The 13,467-nt window shown below is 37.2% G+C and overlaps 1 protein-coding gene across 2 annotated transcripts in view; it reads right to left on the bottom strand.

The window, feature by feature from the left end:
• Positions 1–387: 387 nt before the first annotated feature.
• Positions 388–13,467, bottom strand: part of prkd3 (protein kinase D3) — a 149,758-nt gene continuing 136,678 nt past the window's right edge. For both annotated transcript variants that reach the window (XM_079833387.1, XM_079833388.1), the window contains exons 11-19: positions 11,425–11,716; positions 9,083–9,135; positions 8,727–8,799; positions 8,018–8,124; positions 7,726–7,887; positions 6,183–6,281; positions 5,135–5,402; positions 2,103–2,188; positions 388–2,013 (exon numbers count right to left, since the gene is read on the bottom strand). In XM_079833387.1, coding sequence (XP_079689513.1) covers positions 1,840–2,013; positions 2,103–2,188; positions 5,135–5,402; positions 6,183–6,281; positions 7,726–7,887; positions 8,018–8,124; positions 8,727–8,799; positions 9,083–9,135; positions 11,425–11,716 — 1,314 coding nt within the window. In that variant the 3' untranslated portion in view covers positions 388–1,839. The remainder of the gene's footprint in view (positions 2,014–2,102; positions 2,189–5,134; positions 5,403–6,182; positions 6,282–7,725; positions 7,888–8,017; positions 8,125–8,726; positions 8,800–9,082; positions 9,136–11,424; positions 11,717–13,467) is intronic.

The raw sequence follows: 13,467 nt of genomic DNA, 5'->3' as shown, positions 1-13,467 counted from the left end.
ACATTGTTACAAAGTCCATCTCACCACAGTGGCTCTACAATAATTTTACGATGCGACGACAATAGTTTTTGTGCGCAAAAAAAATCAAAATAACACCTTTATCCAACTTGTTCGCGACTTCCGTGTGTGCCTCCACGACGCATGCGCGAGAATATGACGTAGCTGACCAGCTGACCAGAGTTTCGCAGGTCTACCGAGAGTTGCTAGACTACACTCGTGGCAAATTAGATTTGCTGCCGCTAGGGTGCGTCTAGATTTCTAGGCTATTCATCTGTAGTATTTTCACAACAATTTATTACCTGAGTTTTTTTTTAGAAAAGTATTGTCAAATCTCTCCTTAACAAGGGGCAAATCCAAAACCTTAAAACTGAAAAATCACCCCACACTCATGTATATTTTTTATTGAATCACTATGTACTAAAATATACAGAACACTGACACTTGCCAATCCAGCGGCAACACAGTGATGCAATGATTTAGAGAAATCCTCAATGCACGGAACAGCTTCCATTTCATGGACAGTGAAAAGAAACAGCATAGAAATGGCTTCTTTTTACCCTGATATTTGTTCATTCTCACTAGGGTGTGTGTGTTTCCAACAAAATGATCAAGTTTGTGTGTGTGTGTGTGTGTGTGTGTGTATAGAGGGATGTGGGTACAATGTATTGCCTACATTCAGAAACCAAATTTATCCAGCTTTATTTCAATATTGTAGGTAGTATTTACAACAAAAAGTCCATTACCGAAAATATTTTTCAGATTTTCCAGTTCTGGGATTCATAGTTAGAAAGGTTCATTCTTTGGTACAGTACATACCACACAAAAAAAAAAAGAAAAAAAAAAGAATACAAGATTATAACATAACACTGTTCATCCATCTTCTTTCTCTAATAAAAGTTGTTAGCAGTTATTTTCAATACATACAATTTGTTGTATTAAAAAGAGCTTTGCTAATAGGTCATAAAGCTTTCTCACAGTAGGCTTTTGACCAACACTCTTTCTGCACTATTATATTTTAAGACTGCAGTATGAGGAATAAATTAAAAAAAGGCTCTGTAAAGAGTGCTGGTGAGGACAACGGCTCTAAAACGATGCAAGAACAAGAGTCACAACAGACGCACATGTCATTGGTCCCCGGAAGATAATATCCCCCATTCCATCTGGCAGATTCAATTCACACATTTATTCAGAGTTCAAACATACTGTAGCTTAAGCATCGTTCTCGTTTTATCCGACGACACAAGAGCCGACCTTCTGGTTTGAAGAATAGTGTGCGGTCATCTCATAATTCATTTAATTGTACCAGCTGCAGTGGTTGTATGGTTTAGTGCAAAAAAACGACCCTTTTGAAATCATTCAATCTGCGGTAAAATGAATTAGAAAATACTAGAAGAATAGGAATTTAAAAAATGCATGTTCCAGTTTGATGCTTTCTAATCGAAAGGCTGTGAAGACTATTACAAACGACCACATTGCTCTCCCCAATGTGTTTTATTTAGTTCATTCACATCTATTACTATCCATTATATGATTGTAATGTGAGTTTTTGACATAGTGAACACACACCTCCATAAGAAACAGCACCTTTTGGAAAAGAACAGTCATTAAGACTTCTGAATGCACTCCCAAAGAAAACTTCCACGCTCTCAAAGTGTGGATCCACCGTTTCCATGACTCTCGCTGACATCCAGAGAGCGCTCAACCTCGCTGGCCGTGTGACAGTTTGCTCTCCTTATCGTCCGCTTCAGATTGCTTATGAGTTTCAGTCTCCGTAGCGACAGACCATTAACAGGTTGCTGCCTTCAAATGACCTCGTTCTTAGTTCAGCTCATATGGCCACTAGGGGTCCTCGTCCATATCATCCAGGTTTGGAGCCATGATGAAGTGCTTAGGGTACAACAGACTGTGCTCGTAAGCGTACTTTTCCCAGCGTGCGTCATCGCTCTCGTGAGTAATGTAGCGTTCCCCTCTGCGCGTCTCAAACTCTCGCAGATCAAGCCACGTCTGGTAGTCCTGGGACAGCGCAGACATGGACAGGTTGAGGCATAAAGCTATAATAAAACACTCAAAGAAGTAATTTCACAGGTCTCTAGGCTCCTTACCTGTAGCCATGGATGACTGAGGGTCTTATCCACACTGTAACGCTTCCTCATCTTCACTTGGAGAAGATTGTTGATCAGATCTGTAGCTACAAGTTCAAAAACATGATTTGGATGTTACAAAAGTACAGATCTGAGCCACATTTATCAAAAGAGCAAAAATGTAATTACAAATAAGAGAGTATACTTTCAGTATATGTTTATGTATATATCAGAGATATACATATAAGACAATTATAATTATAGGAAAATTATAGAAAAATAAGACAAGAATACTTGGCATATACTGACAAATATACAGAAAGTATATAATTGGACAATAATTACACTAAATTGTTTAATTAACCCTAGTAAAGCCTGACATATGGAAAAATAGTAGGACAAATTAATATATATTTTTAAATGAAACTTTTATGGCTCAGAAAGAATATGGAGCTCACATTCAAGGAAATAAACTCAATTTTATTAAGAGGCCCAAACTGAGAAAAATCTGGTGCATTTGCTGATATTTATATGGCCAAAAAGATGAAATGCTGCCTGCAACGTAAATATCAGCTGTCATTCTATATCTGCTAATAACATCTAAGGAAGATGATATTTAAATGCTTAGTTTTATGATCAAAGCTCTGTAATTTTTATTGAGAGATGAACAAATAAATGTTCCTCAAAAGCCTGATGGATCATATTTGATACATAAAAAAAAGAAAAAAGAAGTATGGATAATTATAAGTTGCTCCAGTCCAGTAAGTGTTCTCGAAATATTACTAACAATATAAAGGTTATTCTTACGTTTACTTTATAAAAATGAGTAAAGATTTCACAGCAAAAAGACAGACTGAAGGGGGATGTTTTTACAATAATACTAAAATACCTTTTACTTGCTAAAAAGGTATAAACTATCAATAAGAAGACAGAAGGCATGTAGTAGATTGTGTGCAGCAGGTTTTTTCTTCTGCTCACCAAGGCTGCATTTATTTGACAAATACAGTAAAAACAGTATTGTGTAATACTTACAATATTTAAAAAAAAGTATAAAATTTATTTTTAAATTTAAATTAACCGTTTCCTATTTTAATATATTTAAAATATAAAATGTATTAAATGCAATTTACTCATGTGATGATTATCAATGTTGAAAAGCTGTGCTGCTTAAAATTGGTTTGGAAACCATAATAATTGTTTTGGGGGGATTCTTTGATGAATAAAACATTCAGAAAAGCATTTATTGGATATAAAAGTCTTGCAACATTATAAGTGTCTTAATGTCACTTTTATCAAATGAATACACTGATCAGGCATAACATTATGAGGTGAAGTAAATAACACTAATAATCTCTTTGTCACGGCACCTGTTAGTGGGTGGGATATATTAGGCAGAAAGTGAACATTTTCCTCAAAGCTGATGTGTTAGAAGCAGGAACAATGGGCAAGCGTAAGGATTTGAGCGAGTTTGTCAAGGGATTTGTGATGGCTAGACGACTGGATCAGAGCATCTCCAAAATTGCAGCTCTTGTGGGGTGTTCCTGGTCTGCAGTGGTCAGTGTCTATCAAAAGTGCTCCAAGGAAGGAACAGTGGTGAACGGGCGACAGGGTCATGGGTGGCCAAGGCTCATTGATGCACGTGGGGAGCGAAGGCTGGCCCATGTGATCCGATCAAACAGGCGAGCTACTGTAGCTCAAATTGCTCAAGAAGTTAATGCTGGTTCTGATAGAAAGGTGTCAGAATACACAGTGCATCACAGTTTGTTGTGTATGGAGCTGCATAGCCGCAGACCAGTCAGGGTGCCCATGCTGACCCCTGTCCACCGCCGAAAGTGCCAACAGTGGGCAGATGACCATCAGAACTGGACCACGGAGCAATGGAAGAAGGTGGCCTGGTCTGATGAATCATGTTTTCTTTTAGATCCGTAGATGGCCGGGTGCGTGTGTGTCGCTTACCTGGGGAACACATGGCACCAGGATGCACTATGGGATAAAGGCAAGCCGGCGGAGGCAGTGTGATGCTTTGGGCAATGTTCCGCTGGGAAACCTTGGGTCCTGTCATCCATGTGGATGTTATTTTGACACGTACCACCTACCTAAGCATTGTTGCAGACCATGTACACCCTTTCATGGAAACAGTATTCCCTGGTGGCTGTGGCTCTTTCAGCAGGATAATGCGCCCTGCTACAAAGCAAAAATGGTTCAGAAATGGTTTGAGGAGCACAACAACGAGTTAGAGGTGTTGACTTGACCTCCAAATTCACCAGATCTCAATTCAAAGGACCGTCTGTGGGATGTGCTGAACAAACAAGTATGGCCCCACCTCGCAACTTACAGGACTTAAAGTATCTGCTGCTAACATCTTGGTGCCAGATACCACAGCACACCTTCAGGGGTCTAGTGGAGTCCATGCCTCTATGGGTCAGGGCTGTTTTGGCAGCAAAAGGGGGACCAACACAATATTAGGAAGGTTGTCATACTGTTATGCCTGATCGGTGTTCATCCTTGCAGATTCAAAGTCAATTACTGACCCCTAAAATTTGGAACGGAACTGCAGTAATATAAATGTAAACAAAACTAGAGCAGTACAAAGGGTTTCTTCACACAGTTCAACAATAAATTAAACTAATGTAATGATGAATTTAAGGATAATTGCTCCCACAAAAATAAACCAAGCTATAAAGCTAAAATTGTAATGATATGAAATGTAGAGACAGAAATGACATTTATAGTGTTGTAGAGGAGTAGGACAGACTGAAATTTGGAGAGGCTGCTATAATCTTTCAGGTCTCGGGTGGAAAGAACTATTCTAAACACACATGGGGGTGGACAGTCTGCTCGCTGTCTGACACACATCTAGACATCTCCCTCTTTCTTCTGCAGCAAAATATAGAAATCATGCAGTATAGTACAGACGTATACAAGTGAAAAACACCTTATTCTTTTGTAAAAAGTCATGCATTATTGTTGTAGTTCACCCAAAAATGAAAATTATGTCATAGAAAGTAGCTATTTATGAGTTCAGGTATAAATCATTAAAGCAGGCTACTTACCTTCTGCAGATATATCTTTCCAGGGTGTTGGAGGGTACATGAACGCTGCATTCTGGATTTGGTCATTAATATCCTCGTCTTCATTAAAGGGGAAGGTGCCACTCAAACTGACATAGATAATGACTCCCACTGACCACATATCTAGGGAACGGTTGTAGCCTTTGCTACGCAGCACCTCTGGGGCCAAGTACGCTGGTGTTCCCACCACTGAGCGTCGGAAAGATTTCTCCCCGATGATCCGAGCAAACCCAAAGTCGCACAGTTTTACCTGGAACATGAGAGCAAGTGGTCTAGTTTGGTCATGTGTTGTTACAGGAAATTCCAAATTGGATTTCCAGATGTGACCCAAAGCATTTACTTGAATTACCCTCTGAAAAGATATTTCAATAATTTAAAGGGATAGTTCACCCCAAAATGAAAATTTCTCGCCCTCATGTCGTTCCAAACCTGTAAGACTTTCATTCATCCTCAGAACAAAAATGAAGATCTTTTTGATAAAAATGTTCTGTCCCTCCATTCACATCTATGCAACTGACACTTTCAATCCCCAGAAAGGAAAGTAATCCATGTGACTCCAGTGGTTTAAACTCAATTTTATGAAGCGGGTGCAAAACAAAACAAAAAGATAATTTACCATTTATTTACAAAATATTACTCTCCAATGCACGCATTCACTACTTTACTACCTTTCTGGGGCTTGAAAGTGTCAGTTGCGTAGCTGTCAATTGAGGGACAGAAAGCTCTCAGATATCATCAAAAAGAAGCGAAAATAAAGCAATATATACTAAATAGCAAATCTCAACTGCTTGATTGTTTGTATAGTTGCAAAATGAAACCATATTATCGTCCAGCTCCAATCTGCTAAATGTGACTGGATAAGGCATGAAGATATCATAAACATTAACATCATGATTTTCTATAAAGCAGGTTTAAAACAATGTGTATTGTGAATGTGTATTTTGGCTTCACTTTAAAACCCCCAGAGGTTCACCAACCCCACTTTAATGTTTTATATAGTAAGTCCTTAAGGATAGCATGGTTTATTTACCTGAGGAAACGGCTCCGCAGATGCCAACAGCACATTTTCTGGCTTCAGGTCACAGTGAACAATGTTCTTGAAATGGAGATGTCGCAAAGCCACAAGGATCTATGACAGTAAAGCAGTCACTTAATTCCATGCATTTATCAGCTAGATGGTCTTTGTAAAGCTTTAACTGGCCATCAATGTAATATCCACTTCAAATTATTCAAGAAAAACCTTTGATTTGTTTCTGATAATTGTCAACAGAAACTTTGTAACACTGTCATGTTGCTCTGGCTGATTAAATAAACCAGAAAATAAGATTTCTCCAAAAAATGAAATCATTCTAGATGTGCAGCTAAAAGTGTGACATATGACAAGCTTTCTAGCTTTCTGGGCTGACATCGTAGGGTAATGCCAGTAACACACAGTGACAATTCTCAACATCACATCCCATGGATATTAGACTTAATCATAGTACTGTTCCAGATTTAAAGATTTTACATTTTTCAACACATTAGAAGCAGAGAAACGGTGACAGGTAACAACATGACTGGTTTATGGGTGGTTAGACAGATGGTTAGACTTATTTAGGATTCCTGCTGTGTCAGAAAAAGGTTAGTATAACACGGTAAAAGGTAAAAAAGGCAAGAGGACGCTTGCTCAAGATTAAGTACCTAAAACAAAGCTTGTGTCCATTAGGATCTCAAATTACATTACACTCAAAGGTTTGGGGTTTTTTAGAAAGAAATGAATACCTTTATTTAGCATTAGGTTGATCAAAAGTGACAGTAAAGACTCTTTTTACAAATAATAATAATAAAAAACAACTATTTCAAGTAATTCTTTCTATTCATCAAAAATCCTGAAAAAAAAAAAAAAAAACCTTTCACAGTTTCCACAAAAATATTAAACTGTTGAGGAGCAAATCAGCATATTATAATGATTTCTGAAGGATCATGTGACTGAAGGAGTAATGATGCTGAAAATTCAGGAATAAATTACATTTGAAAATATATTAAAATGAAAACTGTTATTTGAAATTGTTATAATATACTGTATTTTTAAGGAAGTAAATGCAGAAGAGGCATTTTTTAAAAACGCTAAAAAAATCTTACCGACCCCAAACTTTTGAAAGGTAGTGTATGAGTGCTTTATTTAATAGGATGAAAGTTGGGTTGTACAGGGTATAACATAGACAACAATTGCAACACCAATAACTGTTCCTTTCAATGTTTAAACCAAAGCAAAGTCACTGACTATGAGGGTGAAATCACAATCATTCAATGTTTCCATTTACTTTCATAGAAGCACTGGCTCCTGACACCGCAGACAGAAGCATCTTAACCACATCGCAGCAGCTCTGTGGCTTTAGATCCATGGCTAATGGATGAGCTCCCGCGGCCCCCAGGGGCCCCACTGCTCTAATCAACCCACAGACTCGCCGCTCTAATTTAGCTCTAGATGAGATCCAGATTACGGCCTCATCTAAACAAAATGCACTTCAGAATAGAAAAACAGGGAGAAATTTGATTTAAAGGAATAGGATGAAAGGAAAGTATCTGCAAACCTGCGTGACCAGAAACTTGGTGATGCGTTCTGGAAGTTTGCTCTTCTCACTGGACAGGATCATCTCCAGCATGTCACCATGGAGTTTCTCCATGACAACAAAGACTCGTTCAGGAGTCTCAAACATACACTCCAGGTTTACAATGCCAGGATGGTGCAAATTCTACAAGAAAAAGAACAACCACATAAAATATATTAAAGAGAACAGCTCTCTCCATCCTTATGCATTAAGGACGTCCTTAACATTTTTGCAACTCTTATCTCAGCATAATCACATTAAAAAGACTGATCACCTGTAAAATAGCAACCTCATTTCTCAGCTGGCTCTCCTGTTTGGTGGGGAATCTCATTTTGTCTATAACTTTGATGGCCACATCTCTGCCTGTTTTTCTATGTTTCCCTTGAAACAGAATAGAAAATCATTTGAAACACAGCACAAATAAATTTTAAGGAAAATATTTAACAAAAAAGGCTTTCAAGTGATAAAACAACGAATCTTAAGACAAAATTAAGACAAAATGTATTTGGTGTGTATAGTGTATATTACAAATAGTGCATGTAGGGGACACTATATATATTCCCTACAAAAGAAGCCCAGATAGAGCAAATGTGTTACTTCCTGAAAGGAGACTCATTACCTTATCAAATAGATAAATTGATTGGCATGGAATGATTCTATAAGAGTTTATATTGTAAGGTATATTCCAAAGTGTGTGCAGTACAGTACTACATTTTGTTTTTTTTTCCAGCAGCTTATTGCACTTAGTTAAATACACACAATAAAATGTAAAAATGCTGGTTTTGGTGAGTATCCAGGTAAACACAGTCAGTTACGTTATAAGTGAACGTAAACAGTTGAGAAAGAAAACGCATGTGTAACAGTATAATGGATCCGTGCGTCAGGTCTTAAAGTGACAGCAGCCTAATATAATATTAAAAATATCTATACGGCAGTTTTCACCATGGTAACAATGTCAAATATATATACAGTTTTCTCTGTACCTCCATAAACAATGCCAAACTGTCCAGAGCCCAACACTTCATCAGCAAAGATCTGATAGATTGAGCTGATATCCTAAAGACAAACCAAACAAAGTCATAAAATTGACAAATGTTAAAAAATAATATAAAAAACTATAATTTCACCAGTACATTCAACCCAATAACATTTTCAGTCTACGGTTATATGCAGTTAAAAACCCTATTTGTTACCCAAATTACTCTAAAATTTCCTCTCTCAGCTTTTCATAGTTTTCTTGTGGTGTGACTTGACCGTGGCCATAACCAAACAAGCAGAAGTGTGAATAATAAGAGTTGTAGTTGTGAAATATTGTCGGTAAACACAGTCAAAAACTCACCACATTTTCCTGGATTTGACTGTTAGATACAGAAATGCTGATGGACAGTTCCTCTGCAATACACATGCACACACACAAAACAAAATACAGACATTTGGATTATCCTTGGCATTTCATTATAGCTAATATGAGTTCAAATTTATATGTGCGAAAATATGAGGCAACGAAATATTTAATTTGAATTAGTATAACATCCAACACATGCAACAAAAAATGATGTGTCCATTCATCAATTTGATTGCGGAGACATTTTCCACCATCCTTTTCCTTTTGCCTGTGCAAAATGTGAGAATAATTTAAGCAAATTCTATCTGAAATATAGAATAAATTGCACATCACTAGAATGACAAGAAGGGTGAGCTAGACGTAGTAATTCTCTAAAAGGTGTTTTTTTCTGATTATTTGTTCGGTTGGATTTGCCCTGGCTTCACTTGTCTTCAGACAAACTCTTAATTAAGTATGTCATTCATCTCTGGTCTGAAATCTCCACTGAATACTGAATTAAAAATGTGTTTGTTTCACATAACGGCTTTCATTAATCCAGACCTGTCAGACCTATTTAATCTTCTGTCTCTCAACACAATTAAATGGAGGTGCATCAGGATATTAAAAACTAAAGCTCAGCCATTTACTCTGCAAAAAAGCAACAAATCTGTCACAATTCAATCATCAGATTAAAGGTACATTTTTGTTTTTGTTTCACTTGCTCTTCTTCTTTTCTGTGGTCTTGGACTTTGTACTGACACCTATCAATGTAGATGCATGAGTTTTGACTATTAACTGCTGCCACATTTTTTAAATCAATTTCATACCAAACATGAATGAAAAATTTCATTCTAGAATCTTTTTGAATCACAGTCTGTGGTGTGGGAGCCACACTTGTCTCAGTTTGTACCATTGCTTCATCAATGACTGCTTGTTTGAACGTTTTAGATTTCCAACTGTAGGCCTTCATCTCTTGCGAGTGTACAGCATTTTAATCATCAATATGTAGCAATAAAGGTAACATTATTATACTACCGTAAAAAATGTTGCCGTTGATCTTATGCTCAGCAATGCTGCATTTATTTGATTTATTTTGTTGATTCGTGCAAGTCTTAAATGGCCAGACGGCAGCCTTATATTATGTTTGATTAATGTTAATCAAACAACAAAAGAAAATAAAAATAAATAAAAAATCACCCAATGCGTGACTGAATAACTTTAATACATTTATTAAGAATTAGTGTATAGTTAATTTATAGGGAAGACTATGCAGTGTTTTTTTCCCCCCATTTCATTTCTTTCTTGAAATCTTTTGTTAAATAGACCTACTGTAGCTGAAAAAATAAAGCAGTTTATTTCATTTGTCCCTTTCTTAAAGCATTTGTCATATTGTAATTAGCATTTTTAATAAAGATAATAAAACTACACATTTAAAAAATATTACATTTTCATATCATGAAATAAGATTTTGGTCATCAACCTGTTCAAAATTGCGAAAGTTTAGCGGATGTTAACATGATTGATAATAATGGGATTGTTGCAAACATCTGTGTAAGGATGTTCACACTGGAATGTAATTAGTATTTTTTATTTATTTTTTAAATAAAGAGTAAGGAATGGTCAAAAAGCAGGACAGGAACATGCTGGGCAACTGAGTTTTTAGTTTTGTTATTTTTTTATTTATAAAACAAAGAATTGCAACTTTGCAAGTTCTGTCATATTATTCAATTACCTTTACTGATTTTATTTTATTTTTTTGCTGTGGTATCGAGGTATTTTAGTCAGGTATCATATCAAAGTCAAAATTTTGGTATCGTGACAACACTAATTTGAGACTGGGTAAATTATGGGATAATTTTCATTTTTGGGTGAACTATGCCTTCTAACATGTTTGTAGAACTGCCTAATAACATGTTAATTCTTAAGAAGACAGTTTGTCAAGAAAAATAAATTTCATGTGTCATGAAGTGCCAGATGCACAAAATCTACATTGTCAGCTTATGGTCTCTTCCTCACAGAAAGCTTTCATTCGACTTAAAAAAAATTATAGTTGTAAAGAACAAGTTTTACAAGAAAATACTATTTCATTCTTTCATGTTAATCCATTGTGTTACTTGCAGTATCTTTGTAATAACTTGCAAAATTTACTAGCAATTTCTGTGAAAATTTGAGTGAAAATAGTTTCAAAATAAATCCTGCACCAAATTTTTGTCAGTGTAGTGCACTAGTCATTTGTACTTCTTTTTTGTCCTTTTTGCAGCTTCATGCAGAAAATGGCAACCACTTAAACTGCATGGAAAAGAGCAGTATGAACACTTCACATGTTTTTAAAGACGTTTGAAGACTTTACTACTCACTGTGATCTTTATTCTGTCCTGCAGTGGCGCCCACGCTGGGCTGTGGTGTTACTGGAACGGGCATCAGGGCCTGGCGGATGGCCCTCTCCCAGCCCTGGGCCACCTCCAGCCCCACGCCTCCAGCGGCCAGCGCAGGGTTGTGTATGTGGAGGTGGGGGCCACCGGTGTTCTCCCCAACGTAGTACACCATGGTGGCTGTGATGACCTCAAAGCAGTGTGGATTGCCCCCCAGGGCTAAACTACCAAAGTCACGCGCAACCTCGACCTGCAAGATCTCTGACAGGGGAATCTCCTGCAGGTCAGACAATGAGTCAGAAATTCAGACGCTGACTCACTAGAGACAGTTAGATAAGACCGTTTAAACAATTAAACAACCTCGCATTTGCTCTATGAGTCATGAAATTAATCTATGTGATGTTGAAATACAATCTCCAGTCTAGTTTGAAGTTTGGCTTGAAGAGTTGATCAACTCTATGGTGTCTCGCTGATGAGAAGTAAAGAGCGGTCGCTCCAAGTCCTTTCCAAGTCCATGTGGTTCCTCCAAGTTCAAAAAGATTTTCCTTATCAAATGTTCCTTATCACATGTCAGAAATACACCATCTACAAATGCAGCCCAAGGTTGCTATCCAGAGTTAAGCATCAATCTTCAATGATGATGCAAAGCCTAATGTGCCAAGTCTGATAATGAAGTCTCTTAAGAGTCCACCTTTTGCTCAGCCCCCAAACTTGCTCTCAGGAAAAACAGTAGCTGTGGCCAATCAGAGTGAATGCTGCGCCTGCGGTCTTCTCTGAATATGAGATGAAGTGCTTGTGGTTTGGTGGGTGAATCATGTGACCCAACCCTATGAAGAGCTCCATGATTACAGGGCAGCGCAGGAGAAGCGCTCGTGTGCATACGTGTATGAGTGTGTAGGCAAATCTCACTCTAGCCACCGATACATAATGTAGGAGGTGGTCACACTTAAGGGGGTGGGCTGCGGTTATCCTAAGAAAGGCCTGAAACCCCCTTACCCAAAAACCAAAAGTAGAGGGCTTCAATCTTCAAAGGGGAACACTATGATTTCCAAATGTGCAAATCTGACTGGTTCTGTTAAGTTAGAGATGGAAATCAAATGCATGATCATGTCTCATGCTGTACATTAAGAATAAAGTATAAGGTTTTGGGGATTATATACTCTTCTCGAGCTGAGAAATTTGTTTTGTTTTTTAACCTCATAATCAATTCAGTTAAGAAAAACTTTACAATAAAGCCTGTCTTTGTTATCAAATTGATTGAGTTACTCTTTAGAATAATGGTGAATCTCTCTTATTTTGCCAAGAATATGGATTCATGTCAAAACTTTTTAAGACCCTAGCAGAGCGCCAAGATGATAATAAAGTGGTGTGTAAAACAGTCTTAAACACACCCTGAAGTCTCACCCAGGGCGGTGAGGTTTCCTGACTTTAGTTTTACAGCTGGGAATAAAGGAACATTCACAGAAACACACAAGTTCTTAAAAAAACAAAAGGGCATTTAAAAAAAAATCTATGGCAATATGACCTTCACATCCACAGATGTGCGCACATTAAAGAAGACGTAACCAAAGCCTAATTCCCAGTGGTAGTCATTACATTACTGTTCTAAAGTTTGAAGTCGTTGCAATTTTTTAAATGTTTTTGAAAGAAATCTGCATTTATTTTAGTCTTTAGTGTCACATGATCCTTCAGTAATCATTCTAATATGATGGTTGCTGTTGTGCTGCTAGATAAATTCGATTTTTCTTTTTGTCAGCATTCTTTGATGAGCAGAAAGTTTGGTCCCCCACTTTTTTTATTAAGCGTCTTTAACTATATGTACTAACATTTAAAAACGTATAATTTGATACAATGCACTTATTCTGTACATACATGTTTTTTTTACATTGTACTTGTATTTAAAAAAATATCTAAATGTAATTACATCAGTAATTAATTTCTGTAATTACACTGTTGACCCTTCCCTTCCCCTTAACCCACCCTTAAACCTATCCATACCACCAAACCGGTCTCTGACCAGTATCACAC

Source organism: Gobio gobio, assembly GCF_949357685.1.
Source record: "Gobio gobio genome assembly, chromosome: 13".
NCBI classification, from domain to species: Eukaryota; Metazoa; Chordata; class Actinopteri; order Cypriniformes; family Gobionidae; genus Gobio; species Gobio gobio.
The sequence above is the reverse complement of the archived record's forward strand: the minus strand, read 5'-3'. Positions and strand labels throughout refer to the sequence as shown.